Source organism: Callithrix jacchus, chromosome 20 (genome assembly GCF_049354715.1).
Source record: "Callithrix jacchus isolate 240 chromosome 20, calJac240_pri, whole genome shotgun sequence".
In the NCBI taxonomy this organism is placed as follows: Eukaryota; Metazoa; Chordata; class Mammalia; order Primates; family Cebidae; genus Callithrix; species Callithrix jacchus.
In genome coordinates this window covers 25843898-25861795 of record NC_133521.1, presented here as the reverse complement: position 1 = coordinate 25861795, position 17898 = coordinate 25843898, and the positions used below count along the sequence as shown (strand labels likewise).

At 45.2% G+C, this 17898-nt stretch overlaps 2 protein-coding genes across 40 annotated transcripts in view; one reads left to right on the top strand and one right to left on the bottom strand.

The window, feature by feature from the left end:
- The first annotated feature begins 16 nt into the window (after positions 1 to 16).
- SLC7A6OS (solute carrier family 7 member 6 opposite strand) lies at positions 17 to 11555 on the top strand. The gene is made up of 5 exons (XM_035282325.3): positions 17 to 228; positions 346 to 624; positions 5602 to 5805; positions 7309 to 7429; positions 8362 to 11555. Exons 1-5 carry the CDS (start codon positions 37 to 39, stop codon positions 8490 to 8492), a joined length of 927 nt encoding a protein of 308 aa, XP_035138216.2. The 5' UTR covers positions 17 to 36; the 3' UTR covers positions 8493 to 11555.
- Positions 11556 to 12286: 731 nt separating this feature from the next.
- SLC7A6 (solute carrier family 7 member 6) overlaps positions 12287 to 17898 on the bottom strand; it is a 36230-nt gene continuing 30618 nt past the window's right edge. For all 39 annotated transcript variants that reach the window (XM_078357533.1, XM_035282307.3, XM_078357542.1 and 36 more), the window contains 4 exons: positions 14911 to 15007; positions 13215 to 13364; positions 12918 to 13101; positions 12287 to 12495 (listed from right to left, as the gene is read on the bottom strand). In XM_078357533.1, coding sequence (XP_078213659.1) covers positions 12401 to 12495; positions 12918 to 13101; positions 13215 to 13364; positions 14911 to 15007 — 526 coding nt within the window. In that variant the 3' untranslated portion in view covers positions 12287 to 12400. The remainder of the gene's footprint in view (positions 12496 to 12917; positions 13102 to 13214; positions 13365 to 14910; positions 15008 to 17898) is intronic.

Genomic DNA, 17898 nt, shown 5'->3' with positions numbered 1-17898 from the left:
CCCCGCGCGTTCCCACAGTGCTCCGCGGCAGTCACTATGGAGGCCGGCAGGACGGCTGTGCTCCGGGTAAAGCGGAAGCGCAGTGCGGAGCCTGCCGAGGCTCTTGTGCTCGCCTGTAAACGCCTCCGTAGCGACGCGGTCGAGTCGGCGGCCCAGAAGACGCCACAGGGTCTGGAGAGAGCAGCCGAGAATAATGTCTTCCAGTTGGTGGCCACTGTATGCTCCCAGGTATTCGGCGTGGTGCAGCTGGTGGGGCATCTTAGGGTGCAGCCGGGCCGAAACCGGATCCCTGACTCGATCACGAACCCCTGCTTATACCGACCTCCCTTCTCTGTTACCCCCTAGGAGGAGCCAGTCCAGCCGCTCCTGCGGGCAGCTTTGCGCCCGTCACTGGACAGCCAGCAACGTGTCCGCCGCAATCTCCGCGCCTCGGCTCGGGAGATCCGGCAGGAAGGCCGCTACCAGGTGGTCTCCAGCCGCCGATCCTCGAGGACCACCTCGAGCGGCCAGGAGTCCGAGTACACGTCGGGGAACCCAGAAGTCTCCGGGGACTCGGGCTTTCAGCTGTTAGACCTTGTCCACGAGGAGGGAGAACCTGAAGCCGCCGCTGCGGCCTCCTGCAAAGTGAGTACGCCCCTGAAGGTGGCCGCTGGGATTCTCAGGACCGTAATGCCAGGAGACTGGGCCCAATAGCAGCACACAGCTTCATCTTAAGGGGATGGATGATCCATCCGGCGTGACGGCTTCATTTTACACATTGGGCTATTCATCCAACGTGTGTACTACGTTCCTACTATGTTCCAGGTATTTTTTTTTTTTTTAGATTCTGTGGATACAGCAGTGAGGACCTAACATGCAGGTGGAGAGAAACAGTAAACGAGTCAATTCAGTGTCAGATGGTGATAAGGGATGTAAGGAGGCGGGGAGACAAAGCAGGAAGAGTGGTATCACTTCAGTGAGAGTGTCACTGAGAAAATAACATTTGAGTGAAGACTTGCAGATGAATGGCAGGGCTTTGCAGATTCCGAGAGGACTCATAGGCAGAGAACCTGAAAGTAAAGAGGTCCTGAAGCCGAGTTTCCCTGCTGCTTGCAAGGTGCCCCCGGAGCCCAGTGAGCTAGAGGAGAGCAGTAAGGAATTTGAGGGAGGAGGCCTGCTAGACTGTCTAAGTATCTGTAAGGACGTTGCCTTTCACCCTGACTGAGACGGGAATTACTGGAGCAAAGTAGAGACAGAGCAAGTAGGAAAACTGATCAAAGAGAGGTTAAAGGACTCGTCCTGGTTAGCGTATCAAGTTTGAGGTAGATTTAGGTCTACATTGCAAGTCTTCTCACATTTAATCCAGTGCTTTTCTTTACTACATTACATTTGCTAAATTCATTTGCACTCACTTTTTAAAAAAGTTTTACTGCATGCACCAAAACCATAAAAATAGAAAATTCGCCTGAGGCTGGGCATCGTAGCTGATGTCTGTGATCCCAGCATGTTGGGAGGCCCAGATGGGAGGATCACCTGAGCCTGGGGAGGTCAGCGCTACATTGAGCCGTGACTGTGCGCAGTGGCATTTCAGCCTAGGCGATAGAGTGAGACCCTATCTCCAAAAAAAAAAAAAGATGAAAGAAAGAGAGGACAGAAAGAAAGAAAATAAATTGTGTAATCCCAGTGGGAGGCTGAGGCAGGAGGGTTACTTGAGACCAGCCTGGGCAACAAAGCAAGACCTTGTCACTACAAAAAGGAAAAGGAAATTAGCTGGGCATGGCGGCATCTGCTTGCAGTCCTAGCTACTGGGGAGGTTGGGGCAGGAGGATCACTTGAGCTCAGGAATTAGAGATTGCAGTGAGCTGTGATCAAGTCACTGTCCTCTGGCTTGGGCAACAGAGCACAAACCTGTCTCTAAAAAAATAAAGAATTCTCAACATAAGGTGTCCCCCCTCCCCCTGCTTTTTTTTTTTCAGTGGAAGTCTCACCATGTGGCCCAGGCTAGAGTGCAGTGGCATGATCTCAGCTCACTGCAACCTCTGCTTCCAGGGTTCAAGAGATTGTCCTGCCTTAGCCTCTCAAGTAGTTAGGATTATAGGCATGAGCCACCACACCCAACTAATTATTGCATTTTTAGTAGAGACGGGGTTTCACCATGTCAGCTAGGCTGGTTATGAACTCCTGGCCTCAAGTGATCTGCCCACCTCAACCTCCCAAAGTGCTGGGATTACAGGCATGAGCCAGTGTTCCCTCTCTTGGTAAACATTTTTATAGAACTCATCTCAATTAAAACTTAAAAAAATTCAATTATAATTCAAAATGAATCCACAAGCAACAAGCAAATGGTGCTAGTGTGTTGTTTTTGTTTTGTGGGTTTTGTTTTTTGTTTTTTTCTGAGATGGAGTCTCACCCTTTCTGCCCAGGCTGGAGTGCAGTGGCATGATCTCGGCTCACTGCAATATCCGCCTCCTGAGTTCCAGCGGTTCTCATGCCTCAGCTAGGATTACGGGCATACATCACTACACCCACCTAATTTGGTATTTTTAGTAGAGATGGGGTTTCACCATGTTGGCCAGGCTGGTATTGAACTCCTGACCTCAGGAGATCCACCTGCCTCAGCCTCCCAAAGTGCTGGGATTACAGGTGTGAGTCATCGTACACAGCCAGTGCTAGTGTAATTGGATAGCAGCAATTTGTGTATGATGTCCATAGTCACATTTTTCACCAGAACATTCCAGACTAATTCATGACTTATAAAATGTATAAAGTATATCAGTGGAATTGAATCAAGTAAATAGTTCATCAGGCTGGGCACAGTGGTTTACACCTGTAATCCCAGCACTTTGGGAGGCCAAGGCAGGTGGATCACTTGAGGTCAGAAGTTTGAGACCAGCCTGACCAACTTGGTGAAACCCCGTCTCTACTAAAAATACAAAAGTTAGATGGGCGTGGTGGTTGGCACCTGTAATCCCAGCTACTCAGGAGGCTGAGGCAGGAGAATTGCTTGAACCCGGGAGGCAGAAGTTGTAGTGAGCCAAAATCATACCACTGCACTCCAGCCTAGGCGACAAGAGCAAAACTCCATCTCAAAAAAAAAAATTAAATAGCTAATTTAATTTTATAAGGAAAACTAGAAAATAAACTGATGACAGATACAAACAGAAATTTTTCCAGTAAAGCAGTACCAACTCTAAACATACCAAAAATGTTTGCACAGAGTACTTATAGGGAAAAAATACGAATTTAAGTTTAAAGCATGCTTGAGGTTTTATGCATACTAGACTAGCAAGAAAAAAGTAGTTGGTAGCACTGTTGACAAGGCAATGACTAAAAGCATACAAAATAGGAATAAAATTGATGGCAAGCATTTTGGAAAACAGCATGGCTTTACGGGAGTGGGGGCCATATTTTAAATACATAAATTTATTATTCTTTGGACCTAAAGCCATGAATAATCTAAAGAAATTTTAAAATTAAAAATGTCTAAGGAAATTTTAAAATGATAGCATTTATGCCATGTTACAATGAATTCCTCCTTAAACTGACATAATTTACATTTTAAGCAAAATAAATGTAATAAATTCCTATTAATAAATAATTTATAATTATTATAAATAATAATAAATTCCTATTAAATAAATTTTTTTTTTAAAGACGGAGTCTTGCTTTGTCACCCAGGCTGGAGTGCAGCAGCATGATCTCGGCTCACTGCAACCTCCATCTCCTGGGTTTAAGCGATTTCCCCCCTCAGTCTCCAGAGTAGCTGGGACTACAGGCATGTGCCACCATGCCTGGCTAATTCTTTGTGTTTAAGTAGAGACAAGGTTCCACCATGGCCAGGATGTTCTCGATCTCCTGACCTCATGATCTGCCCACCTCAGCCTCCCAAAGTGCTGGGATTATAGGCGTGAGCTGGCACCCAGGCCTTACTAAATAAACTTAATAGGAAATTAAAAATGAAAGGACTTCAATTCCTTTTAACTCGTAGGCCCACCTCCAAGATTTATTCTAGGGAAATAATTCAGCAGAAGCAAACAGCTAAGCTAAGCTATGATATTAACAAAAGCTACTGTTGATTAAGTAATTACATCAAATAGTGTGCTAAGTATTTTTTATATTTTCTTTTAATTTAACTCATTTAATTCTCACAAAAACCTTATGAGTTACATTCATCCCCAGTATCAAAGCAGGAAATGGCACATTCATTGCAGCACTATACATGGCAATTAAAAATTATATCCAAGAGATTGACATAACTTCTGGACCCTTAGAATTGATGACTGGCTGTAGGGGAAAATGTATATGTTTAACAAGACAAAATGCTATGTGTAGTATGATTGAAAATGTGGGGCTGGGCGTGGTGGCTCACACTTGTAATCCCAGCACTTTGGGAGGTCAAGGTGGGTGGATCACCAAGTCAGAAGACCCCTGGATAACACAGCCTGTCAGCACTGGTGCACATCTTACCTGGGCCATTTCTACTTTGGGGCATTGCATTTCAAACTATTCTTTGCAGTAGTAGGACTATAGGTAAGCCCATTCCCAGTCTGCAGTTAAAAGAAGGATGTCAGTATATGGCAAGCCAAATGATGGGCAGTGGTAGAGGTTACCAGGAAATTCCTGTTGGCTTCTACAGGAGGCGGCACAAAATACAGACCCATTTCAGGTTCATTCATAGGGGTGCTACTGTGAGCCTGCTGATCCCCAAAGAGAGAACATTGTAGAGTACCAAAGGAACTCAAAGGACCTATAGAAGCAGGTCTGACTTAGAGTTTGGGGTCAGGACAAGCCAGATCTTCTGTCTTTTCCCTCTTCTAGGTAGGCCCATCTTCCCCAATTTTTTTTTTCTTTGTTTTGAGACAGGTCTCTCTCTTTCACCCAGGATGGAGTACAGTGGCATGATCACGGGTCACTTTAGCCTCAACCTCCCGAGTACCTGGGACTACAGGCATACACCACCACACTCAGCTAATTTTTGTGTTTCTTTGTAGAGGCGGAGGTTTTGCCATGTTGCCCAGGCTGGTCTTGAGTTTCTGGGCTCAAGCAATCCACTGTGGCTTCCCAAAGCGTTGGGATTATAGGCATGAGAGCCAAGCACAAAAGAGTGGGAGGCGATCTTGTAGGTTTCTATCTCAAAATAAGAACTATACCGTAATTTCACAGAGATTCTTGATTCTCTAGTAATTAATTAAGAGACTAGGAGCTCATAAAGATAAGAATTTTGACCACAACATTATAGAACTGTAGCTGGGCTCAGTGGCTCACACCTGTAATCCAGCACTTTGGGAGGCCCAGGCAGGTGGATTACTTGAAGTCAGGAGATCAAGACCATCCTGGCTAAGAAGATGAAACCCCGTCTCTACTAAAAATACAAAAAATTAGCCAGGTGTGGTGGCACACACCTGTAGTCCCAGCTAATCAGGAGGCTGAAGCAGGAGAATCGCTTGAACCTGAGAGGTAGAGATTGCAATGAGCCAGGATCGCACCCCTGCACTCTAGCCCTGGGCGACAGACCGAGACCCTAAGAACTGTAGGGAGTCTTCCTTCACCCAACTTTTAGGTTCCTCCTCATGGAACATGATGTTTTGGGTCATGCATGTGTAATCTGTGATTTCTTTACAGATACCTGACTCAGATGTGATACTCTGCAATTCTGTAGAGTTGATCCGTGAGCGATTGACTGTGTCTGAGGATGGACCAGGAATCAGGCACCAGGAAGAACAAAAACATGACTACGTATATGACATTTACTACTTGGAGACGGCCACTCCAGGCTGGATTGAGAACATCCTCTCCGTGCAGCCCTATAGCCAAGAGTGGGAGCTGGTAAGGGGGCCCATGAGGAGAGGGCACGAGGCATCCTCAACTCTGATTTCTCTAATCAGAATGCTTTTATTCCCTGGGCTCCACTCCTGATCATCATTGTCCTTAGTTCTTTTCCTCCTTAAAAGGAAAAATTTATTCTAAATGCCTTCTAGGAACCTGACTTTACAGCATGGGAAATTTGGGGAAAGATCATTCTTAGATTGATAATTTTTACATTAATGAATCATTTACAAGTTTGCAACATCTTTATTGTTTATAGCTATCCACTCTTGGGGGGAATTACGTGTATGAGGCTTATGATAAGATCAAGACAAGATAAAACCAGAAATTATTGATGTGAATGACAGCAAACCTATTTTTTAATTCATATCTCAGAAGTAGAGAAAACCTTGGGTGAAGAAAGCTAACGTCCTGACACTGTTATTTTATTTTCTGAGACAAGGTCTTGCTCTGTCGCCCAAGCTGGAGTGCAGTGGTGCTGAGCTCACTACAGCCTCTTTCTCCCAGGCTCAAGCTATCTTCCCATCTCAGCTTCCCAAGTAGCCAGCCAAGAGTACAGGCATGCACCACGATGCCCTAATTTTTGTTGTTTTGTAGAGAGAGGGTCTCATTATGTTGTTCACGCTCTACACCCAAGTGATCCTCCACCTTGGCCTCCCAAAATGCTAGGATTACAGGCATGATCCACTGTGATCCACCACACCTAGCTGACACCATTATCTTTTTTTTTTCTTTTTTTTTTTTTGAGACAGAGTCTTGCTCTGCCACCTAGGCTAGAGTGCAGTGGCACAATCTTGGCTCACTGCAACCCCCACCTCCTGGGTTCAGCATCAGCCTTCCAAGTAGCTGGGATTACAGGTGCCCACCAGCATGCCTGGCTAATTTTTGTATTTTTAGTAGAGACAGGGTTTTACCATGTTGGCCAGGCTGGTCTCAAACTTCTGACCTCAAGTGATCTGCCCACCTTGGCCTCCCAAAGTGCTGGGATTATGGGTGTGAGCCACCACACCTGGCCTATCTTAAATTCTAAAATGATTAACAAGAAAAGTTAAGGTGGCACCTAATTATCATGTTAAGACTGAAATTGAGAAGCACTGTATCCTGCACCTGTATTAGGACACAGATTTGCAGTCAGGTACCCACCTTGGACCATTGCATGGCCCTTCCTCCTGCCTTTCTGTACCTCTTATGCTTGGGTTTTGGTTTTGACCTTGGAATTTGAAAGAGTCGCTTAGAGCCATCACTCCTCTTTTCCCTGTGTTCCCTTCTCATGGAATTCAGCCTGTCCTGCCGTTCTGGAGCTGGACTCTGAGTGAAAGGGGGCTGTTATCTCCCTCATAGCCTCATGTGTAGCAGAGTCAAACTAACTCTTGCTTTGCCTCAGCAGTTTTTTCACCTGGCACTTTTACATGACATCTCTCCAAGCTGGTATGCTTACAGCTTCCCCCAGAGCATAACCTTAGAGGTTCTGACTTGGACTCATGTTTGTGTCGAGATGTGTAGGTGAATGATGATCAAGAACCAGAGGACATTTATGAAGATGAAGATGACGAGAACAGTGAGAATAACTGGCGCAATGAGTACCCAGAGGAGGAGAGCAGTGATGGAGATGAGGATTCCAGAGGTGAGTGTCAGCTTTGGACAGGCAGGAACTGGTAAGATCTGAGACTGAGGTGCAGGCATGGTTGACAGGTGCATCTTAACTGCCTTTCCTTCTCTACCATTGAGCTCCAACAGCTCAACCGCAACGCATGCTATAGGAGGCCCAAAAACCAGTGTTTCCCATGGGCCTCCTGGGGGTGTAATAATCCTAATAATCCATCAGGCCTGGGTTCAAATCTGTATTTGTCATTACTTTGCTGTGGGTCTTGGGCCGTTACTTCACCTCACTGAGCCTCATTCTCTCTCGAGATGAGATGGTACTGCATGAATTTTAGTGGTTGAGATTATGTACAATATGTAGCTCATTGTCTCCTTCCCTACTCCAGTCAAGAAACCAATTAAGACAGAGGTTTGCCAGTAGGAGTAAGCCCAGCATTTTCACAAATCAGTTATCTAACTTCTCAAAAAACTGCTGCATGTACAACTGTTGTAAGAAAGACATAGTACCTGGGGGAAGAAGAAAGATGCCCTGACAACACAGCTCCTGTGATACCTGTGTCAGAAGAGAGAAAAGGGCTAACAAAAATAATATATTAGTGTCTGATAACAGAAATTAATCAAACAATTGAATATTCTATTGGGGAGGTTGGTCAATAATAGGTTAAGAGGGGAAAGTACAAAAATATTTACAATACGACTACAAATCTTACAACAACAACAAAATCCTATACTGAGGGGAGAAGCGATGAAATACTCTAGTATGAAGGGACTTGGTTTAGATGATAAGAAAGTAAGTGCTTTAAAAAAAAAATTCTATAGTCTTTATTTTCTTTATTGAGCAAGTATTTTGTATTACAATCGGGAACAAGAACAGACCTTTCTGAGAAGAGAAGGGGCTCCTTCGGTAGCCAAGGAAAATCACATTTAGATTCCATTCCTGGGATCTCATTCCAGGCTCTGCTGACTACAACAGCCTGAGTGAGGAGGAAAGAGGCAGCAGCAGACAGCAGATGTGGCACAAGTACCCTCTGGATGTGCAGAAGGAGTTCGGCTATGACAACCTCCATGACCTGGATTCAGACTGATGGTCTTGTGATGTCCATGAGGTTCTGCCACAAGCCTGTGAGGGCTCTGAGTCCAGGGTAAACTGCCCTGCTGACATCCTCTTAGGTTTCCTAGCTTAACATGTGGAAGAAAAGCATATCAAGCATGTTGGGCCGCACCATCCCAACACAGTGAAAACTTTTGTTAAGGGAGTGAGTCTTTTCCTACTTACAGTAGGGCCCCTTTGCCTCAATCAAAAGTAACCCTACAGTTTGAAAGAAAAAAAAATGTTATAAAAAGGACGTTTCTTTAGCTTCTTGGCCCAGGCATTTTCCTGGAATTCAGGTCAGGTTCTCCTGTGCTGAAACCACAAGGGAAAGAGAGTTTCCCATTTCATTAGCAGTAAGGTTCTGCCTTGCCATACCACCAGGCCGCCTGCCTGCCTCTAAGAAAACCCTGTTCCTTTGGATAGATAGCATCTAAGAGGGGTACCAGTGGGTCCCTTGTAGCAATACAGACTGGATAGTAATGGCCATTAGGGCAGAAAATAGTCTGTCTGAGCTGTGGAAGATTTTATATACCAACTATCTCTGCTTCCAAACTCTGATAATGGTTGTGAAATTACTGACTTTCTTTGGCAATGGTGCCAAGAAACAGTATATGTACTAATGTGATACATGTGTTTAGTAAAAGCTAGCTTTGAAAATGGAAGAAAGTAATTATTTTAAAACCTTTTAAATCTGAATATCTAAAACAGGGAGAGGGGGTAGTGAGATAGAAGTTTCAGCATTGATTATAGATACTAAGGACTTAAGAGAGGAAAAACAAAGAACTTTTCTAACTCAGCTTTCCACTGAGTAATGTTTACTCTTCACAGCACTCACCAGGAACACAAACTACTATCAACAGGGTCAATTTTGTTACAACTGTATCTCTTCTAAGCAAACTCTGTCCCTATGCCTTTCCAAACCACAGCTGCGTTCACTGAGTGCCTTGGTGTTTATTCTAGCTAGAACTATCTGTAGTGACAATACGCACTGTGTAGTAGCAGACACAGGTGGCTGCTGAGCACTTGAAATGTGATTAGCGCAACTGAGAAACTGGGCTTTTAATATTATTTCATTTTAATGTAATTAGCTACATGTGGCTAGTAGCTGTTGTAGCGGGACAGCACAGGTCTAAGGAAACAACGTTAGGGGTCAGTTAGGGGTGTGCCCTCCTAGCCTGTGACAGTGTCTCTGACTCACTATCATGGGGGAAGGTGAGTTACACAGGGAGATACCTTTTTGCCACCTCTTTTAAGATTTCCTAAGTATCTCCTCCCTCCTACCTGCTATCATTCTTTGACTTAATGTCCATTTCCTAAGCCTTTACCTACACTAGTTCTTACCTACATAGAGTTGTTAAACCTGCCAAAGTGATTAAATTCTGTGTACTCAGGCCCTATATATTGCAACTCATTAAAACAAACATCCTAGGTATGCACAAAGGAGTAATTCAACATTATAACAGGCAGCAACTTGTATGTCTCATATTAGACATCTTGCTTCTGTCTGTAGGCATAGAAACAAAGGATTGAAAACCATTCTTACATTCACAGCAACCAGGTGAAAAAAGAAAACGCTGTGGCATGATAATGTGCTCACTGCCGTTTATGTACTCATTAAGTTTTACCAACATTAAAGGGCCGGCAACTTAATAAACTGTACTCACTGCAAAAGGGATAAGCACACCAGGAGAAGGATTTAAGGAGACAGACAACAAAGAGCTGGCAGAAATTAATTCCACCATGAAGTTTGAGTGCTGTAGGGAGTCTCTGGCTTCACTCCCAAAAAGGGGATCCTGAGAGAAGTCTGTATACAGCACAGGGGGAGAATGCTGTCACCATCCAAAAATGAAAGGAGGATGACACGGCTCACTAAGCAAGTACTAGGGCACCTGGCGTGTAAGGTCCTTGCTTTTCCTAGAAGCCTGTGGGGGGCAGCAAATTCCTGGGATTAGCTGGTTATCTGGTGGAGAATGCTAAAGCCAGGGTCAGGGATCTTTTAAGGCAGGCACACTTTACTTAAAGGATTAGCTCCAAAGGAGTCCCGGGATGGGTGCCAGCTTGGCTCAGACAGAAGTCATGTTCTTAGAGTTTAGGCAAGTCAGCCTTTGCACAAGACACCCTGTCGCCAGGCAGGAATTTGCCATACAAATCCTGAACCCATGACAGTAAGAATGTCACCCCATGCTTCACATATGCAATATGCTCTGAACCCAAGGCAACTGTGACCATGCTTCCTTCAATCTTTATTGAGCAAATATATGTCCAAGGTTATTCCCTTATCTGACTGGGTGGAGAAGAATGGTCAGAAAGGGAGACTGCCTCACTTTGACCAATTCTAAAACCTAAGGATAAGAAGCCCATGAGGTGTGTCAAGCTAGCAGGTTCTTCTGGGCCCCGGATGACAGCGTCTGGCAGCATCACCAAACAGTTGTACAATCCACTGCAGCTGTACTGCTCATAGAGTAAGATCCATTAGGCCAGAGCAGGCCTGACTTGGGTGGAGAGCCCAGCCTGAGCACCAGAATTAGTTGCCTGCACTTGTGCAGCCTGCTGAGGAGCCAGACTGAGGTTGAAGCAGCTTTCCTCCCAGTCTTCACTGATCTCCACAGGGAGAAAATAGAAGTCCCCACAAGTACCAAGCTCTTCCTGAGACTGCAGCCCACCACACCTTGGGGAAAGGGAGGCTGGCAGGAGAGGAGTGCACTGTCCTGGTGACCCACACCAAGGCGGCTCCAAGTGTAAACAAAGCCTGGTGCCAGGGACAGAAGAGGAGGACGCAGCCTGATGTGAGGTTTTCAGAAAAATGACCTAGCACCAGGGTGGGCTTGCTTGGGTCTGCACAGCAGTCCCTCGCACTGCCCTTACAGAGGGGAACAGGTTATTTGATGACTTGAGCCCATGAGATGTTCTCCAAGTCATTGACAGCTGAAAGAATTCACCTAAATTCTGTTAAGTTTCAGCCCTCTTAAAGTTTGTAACAGAAACCCAGAGATTTACTATCAGCTAGAACAAAGACACAAGGTCTTAAGTAAAATAAAGGATTATCCTTCAAAAACAGCAGTATTAACAGACTTCTGACTCATGAATTTGTTCATCTGTCCTTGCTGGACCTGAGCCAGGTGCTTGTAATGTGACCTACTTATATACTAAAGTATAACTGGTACATGAGTAAAAAAATCTTTAAAGTTCATTGTTGCAGGTAAGACTCAATAGAAGATAGTGCTAACCGGTATAAAATTGTGGTCAGAGTCTGATCCAACACCACAAAGAGGTGGTGCTTTCTGAGAGCAGAGGGACTCAGTTTTGGGTGCTTTGAATTTTAAATATAATCAGCCTATTGCATCCTATAGATGAAAAGACACTCATGCTTCATTAGAACTGGTGTTCTGGACTAAATATCAATAAATAATGGAATATAACTCTCTCCCCAGGGAAGAATTTTGAGCCAGAGGAAGAAATGGTAGCATTTCAGGCCTTTAAAGTCAGGTCAGAGGAAAACTTCCTGTAAAGCAGCCCCTCTATAGGGACTCCTACTTCAAATCTCAAATACCAAATTCAGAAGCCACCAGTCCTATCAACCTAGCATTCCCTCTTCCCCACTGCATCTTACCAAGTAAATATCTGTAAGAGCTGCATCTACCCATCTGGAGTAAAACTAAATGACCATTCCCCTGTTCCCCAATCTTCCCCCACCCTCTGAAGTCCCCACCTTGAAGTTGGACCAGATCCTGAGTCTCCTCCTATAGCTTACCAATAAGAGCGAGCACTGGCCCTGAGCCCAGTTATATGATGTGGGTCAAAAGGCTCCTTTAATTCAGGAGAGTTGAGCCCACAGAGTCTTGTATTCAGGATTTTGGTGGCTGTGGCCATAGGTGGCCCTCAGAGAGCTACCTCTGACCTCTAGTCAGTTTTCCTCTCAGCCTTTTCCTCTTCAGCTACATCAAGCTCAGTCAGGACACAAAAGCAAAGCTGCTGGGTGCTTCTGGTGATAGCAGCTAAATGAAAATAGAGAAGCACAGGATTTAGTAAACATCTAGCTACAGCCCCAACCTGAACATAAGGCTGACTAGTAACATCTAATGCTCCCTCCCACCTGCCCCTTAGGTAGCCTGTACCAGGTTTTGCCCCTCTCTCCCAACAAGCCTCATCATCCTCTGTCCCATGCCCAATCAGAGTCTGATGCATGGCCCATCTTTCCAGGTGACTTGTGTTGTCAGGAGGTAATGTTTTAGCCCCAAAATAGGACACTGAAATTAGAACTGAAGTGATTGTGTCAAAATCAAAAGGGAAGTCATGGACAGCTGAGTCTCATGGCCTCCAGCAAATTCTGATATGGGAAAGCTGTTAGCCACCCCCCATCTTTGCATGCCCATGTACACACAGCCGCCAGTTAGTAAAGTGGCAAAGAGAGGCTCACCCAGGACATTCCGAATAAACAGTGGCCTCCGGGACTCTGGCAGGTAAACACCCAGGAAGTAGAAAGGGACTCCTGAAAGGGCAATCCCAATGCCGATGAGGGAATTAATGGTGTCACTGAAGAGGGGCACTATCACCAGAAATACGGAGCATATGCAGAACACGATGGGGAAAAACAGGCTCAGCTGAAATAGAGGAGGTGAGATACTAAGTAACATGAGAAGAGGAAACAAGTCATAGGCAAGAAGGCACCTTAGGGAGATGGCCCACCCCTCCTAGTCTGCCCAGAGCTGCTGACCTTGAGAGGCCGGGGCCGCTCAGGCTCCTTCCAGCGAAGGTACAGCTGTCCAACAACAGACAGGCCCACGAAGAACCAGTAGCTGAAGCTGAAGTAGTTGATGAGCTGGAAAACATCCTCCACGATGAGGTAGATGAGTGTCATGGTACACTGCAGAGGAAAGGGGTCAGGAGGCAGGGAGCATCATCACCACTTGTGCCCCCAGGAGACTTCCCCACCGAGCAGTCAGTGCTAAATCTGATGCCACTTCACCAGATTACCTTTGGCTCTTTTTATTGACCCCTTGGCATCAGATAAGTCCATTCCTTGATGGACCTTGAGGTACATTAACCCTCAAGGTAGCATCTTTCCTCTTCTGTTGCAGCCCTTCCTCCACATAATGCCTCCCCCTTGTTGCAAGCACTGTAGAAAAGCAGGCGTTGAGGCCCTCTTCAGTGCACCAACCTTAACATGGATCATACTGTGTCCTAGAGAGGGCTCAGACCTGGGTCCCAACTCCTGGCATACAAGTGGGGCAAACACCTTCAGAACCATCTCACTGTCCTGGGGCCTGAGAAATACTAACTAGCAAAATGGATCCATATCCTTCTGGCCTAAATAATGTCGATAAATAAGGCTGTACTCTTTCCCCAAGGGAGAATTTTGAGACAGAGGAAGAAATTACAGCGTTTGAGGCCTCTAAAGTCAGGTGTTGAACCTGAAAACTAGCAAAATAGATCCATTCAGATATATGACAGAATTAGCCTCTGGAACAAAAGAATCCTAGAAGACAAGGATCAGGGCCTAGAGTCCTGGGACAAGGTCAAATGTGTTTAAATTTCAATAATCTCTTCATTAAAATTATCAACAAAGGATTTAAAACAAGAAGAGCCCCTTCTGTGGAGATAAGGGAGGACCCTATATTAAGAAGAGAAGCCTGGGCATGGTGGCTAGTGCCTATAATCTCAGAACTTTGGGAGACCAAAGTAGCAGCTCACTGGAGCCCAGGAGCTCAAGACCAAGCCTGGGCAACATAGTGAGACCTCATCTGTACAAAAAATAAATTAGCCAGCTTTGGTAGTACATGCCTGTAGTTAGATAACCTCTTAAATTTATAATTCAATGCTGGCCCTATCAAAATATTAAGAGGATTTTTCTGTTATTTTGATGAAATGATAGAAAAGTGCATCAAAACAAACAAATGTGAGAATTGCTGGGAAAATTCCAAGGGTGGGAGGACTAACGAAGTACCTTTGGTCCCTCTTTAGTTATCAGATAGTCAGTATAAAGCTAAACTAAGGAGGCTTGGTGCTGATGGGGAGGATTAGCTGAGATTATACATTTAAGGAGCATACAATTATAATTGGCACATATTGAGCACCCTAAAAAATTAGCTATTATTACTTTTCTATGATAAAAGTTTGAAAACTATGGAAAAATTGATTACTCAATAAATGATATTGGGTATACCTGGCTGCCATTTGAGAAAAAGTTAATCCCCATCTCCCTCAATACTATGCTATAATATAAATTCCAGATAAATCCAAAATTTACACTTAAAACCATAAAAGAACTAAATGACAACAAAAAATGAACTGTTCTTCAAATCTTAAGAGTAAGGCCTTTCTTAGAATCCCTCTTACATAACAACTTAGCACAAATCAGAAGGAGCAATGCACAGATCTGCCTGAGCCCCGTGGTCCCCAGCAAAGCTTACATTGAACAATAAAGCAGGGATAGGTGTAAAACGTTCAATGTGGATCATGGACAGAAGGTCCGGGAGGTGGCCCTCACGGGAGCCCACGAAGAACAACCTAGAAGGAAGAGAAATGTGTCAGCAGATCCTTTTACTCAGCTATACGGCCACACTCCTCATGTGGACAAACTTGGCTTAGCGCCCCCAAGGAAAGCAGGATGCAGCCTCCCAGGAACATCCCAGATCCTTAGTGTATCACCAGTCCAACCTCCCTGCTACCCACTTTCCCAGACTTTCCCTTCCTCTTCATCCCCAGGCACCTCACCACTACCCACATGCCCCACCCACCATTATCCACTGACTACCCAAACCGTCAGCTATGGAACCCACCATCACCCAGACATCTTCTCTCAACCACAGATGCCTCACCAACATCCAACAGATGCCCCATCCTGCTGTGACCCACTAACAGATTCACCCAATCCATGCCACGGATTCATAGCTAACATAATGGCTTTTAAAGGACAGCTAGATTTCCATTCATGCCCTCCATATATCTTCCCTGAACTGGTGTATGATAGGCCAGGGCAAGACTGAGGGTCAAAGAGACAACCCAGGCTTCCTTTCTACACCTAAAGAGCTTTACCAACTGGGAAAAAGACTGGCACAGAAATGACCTCCCACCCAGTGTGGTCAGCATCATCTTGGGAGTGCATGGCACTCACTTGCTAGGCTTGAGAGCAGGTTGGGGGACCAAAATGCTTTGTAAGAGAAGAGATGCAAAGAAGAGTTGCCAGAAGCAAGTCAGTAGATGGAGAAAAATAAGCATGCACAGAGGCAAACTGTGTGGAGGCATGAAAGAGCATGGCCTCATTGGAGGTTGATGTAAAATGCCTAGAGCACCAGGACAAGCTGTATGAGAAGAGGGTGCTGGGAAGAACCTGCATACAAGGCCATGCTGTGGAGTCTGAACAAACACTGAGAGCTAGCTGTGGCTTTAAGGTAAGGGCTTGACAGGATCTGACATCAGATTCTGGAGACCAAAGGCTAGACAAGAAGTCTATCACAACTAGGCTGAGCAGAGGGAAGATGACACGACTTTTTTCTTTTTGAGACAGAGTCTTGCTCTGTCACCCAGGCTGGAGTGCAGTGGCACAATCTCAGCTCACTGCAACCTCCGCCTCCTGGGTTCAAACAATTCTCTTGTCTCAGCCTCCCAAGTGGCTGGGACTACAAGCATATGACACCACACCTAGCTAAATTTTTTTGTATTTTTAATAGAAACGGGGTTTCATCATACTGGCCAGGCTGGTTTCGAACTCCTGTCCTCAGGTGATCCTCCTGCCTTGGCCTCCCAAGATGCTGGAATTACAGGCATGAGCCACCGTGCCCAGCGACACTATGTTCTTTTATAAGGTCTTGACTTCTCTAATTCTTTGGTTGCCCCAGGAGGCACAATACCTGCACTGGCGTGTGAAAACCAGTAAAAAGAATGAATGGGACAAAACTATTTCTTTTATTTTTCATTCTTCTATGTGTTCCTGTGGCAAATATTTATTGGATGACTATTATACCCCTAGCCCTGGGGACAATACCAGTTATAGGGTGAGTAGAAGAGAAATCAGGAAAGAAACTTTCTTAGGTATCTTATGTCACAGAAGCCATAGGAATCGTTTCAGACTTGGAAAGTGATCAGCATCACTTGCTTCAAAGGTCCAATAGGATGAAGACTAAAGACAGGCTAAGAAAGAGATAGTCTTAACAAGAATATTTTTCAGAGAATAGAAGCCAAACTGTAACAGATGGGAAAATGAATGAAAGGTGAAGTGCAGACTGCTGTCTCACAGGTGCATCCAGGGCCAGGCATGGTGGTGCATGCCTTTAATCCCAGCTACTCAGGAGGCTAAGGTGGGAGATCATTTGAGGCCAGGAGTTTGAGACCAGCCTAGGCAACATAGTGAGACCCAATCTCTAAAAAGAATTAATTTAAAAATAAAAAGAAGAGCCGGGTGCGTGGCTCATGCCTGTAATCCCAGCACTTTGGGAGGCCGAGGCGGGTGGATCATGAGGTCAAGAGATCGAGACCATCCTGGTCAACATGGTGAAACCCCGTCTCTACTAAAAATACAAAAAAATTAGCTGGGCATGGTGACGTGTGCCTGCAATCCCAGCTACTCAGGAGGCTGAGGCAGGAGAATTGCCTGAACCCAGGAGGCGGAGGTTGCGGTGAGCCGAGATTGCGCCATTGCACTCCAGCCTGGGTAACAAGAGCGAAACTCCATCTCAAAAAATAAATAAATAAATAAATAAAAAGAAGTGCATCTAGTAAGTGGGAAGAGGGTAGATGGGAAAAGCTATTTTGTGACTCTCCTGAGTGGAGAGGAGAGAAGCTCATGGAGAGCTGGCTCCAAGAAAGCACCTGCCAAAGAGAAGGGCCAACTGATGGAGCAAACTGCTAAAGAAGAGAAATGCTAGAACCCTGAGCCCAGGTAGCAGATACTCCCAGTAGAGGCACACCTGCTTCTTCCTCTGCAACAATAGGAAGGATCAGCGTGCTTAATGATAAGTCTGCACAGAAAGGAGATCAGGCAACCTGACGGCCTTGGCATTTTCTGTGAAGTGAGGGGGAAAGTCTTTCTGTACATAGTACCAATACTTGATACACAGCAAGTGCTGTTACTATTTACTGAAGGAATGAATCCTGGAGCTACAGCATAACCCACAAGGAGCCTAGAATCTAGTCCCTGCTGGAATCACCCCTCCAAGCTATTGCCTTTCTCCCCTATACCTCTTATCAATCTGTTCTCATCTCAGATGGAAACATGAGCTACCAATATGTAAACATGAGCTGCCAGCACATAAACATGAGCTATCAGCATACAATTTGCCCTTTTCTCAGACAGAAACATGAGCTACCAGCATATAAATGTGCTACTTGAACAAAGGCAAGTATATGCAAACACACACAAACACACACACCTGTATGTGTACGAGAAGGAGGGCAAAAAG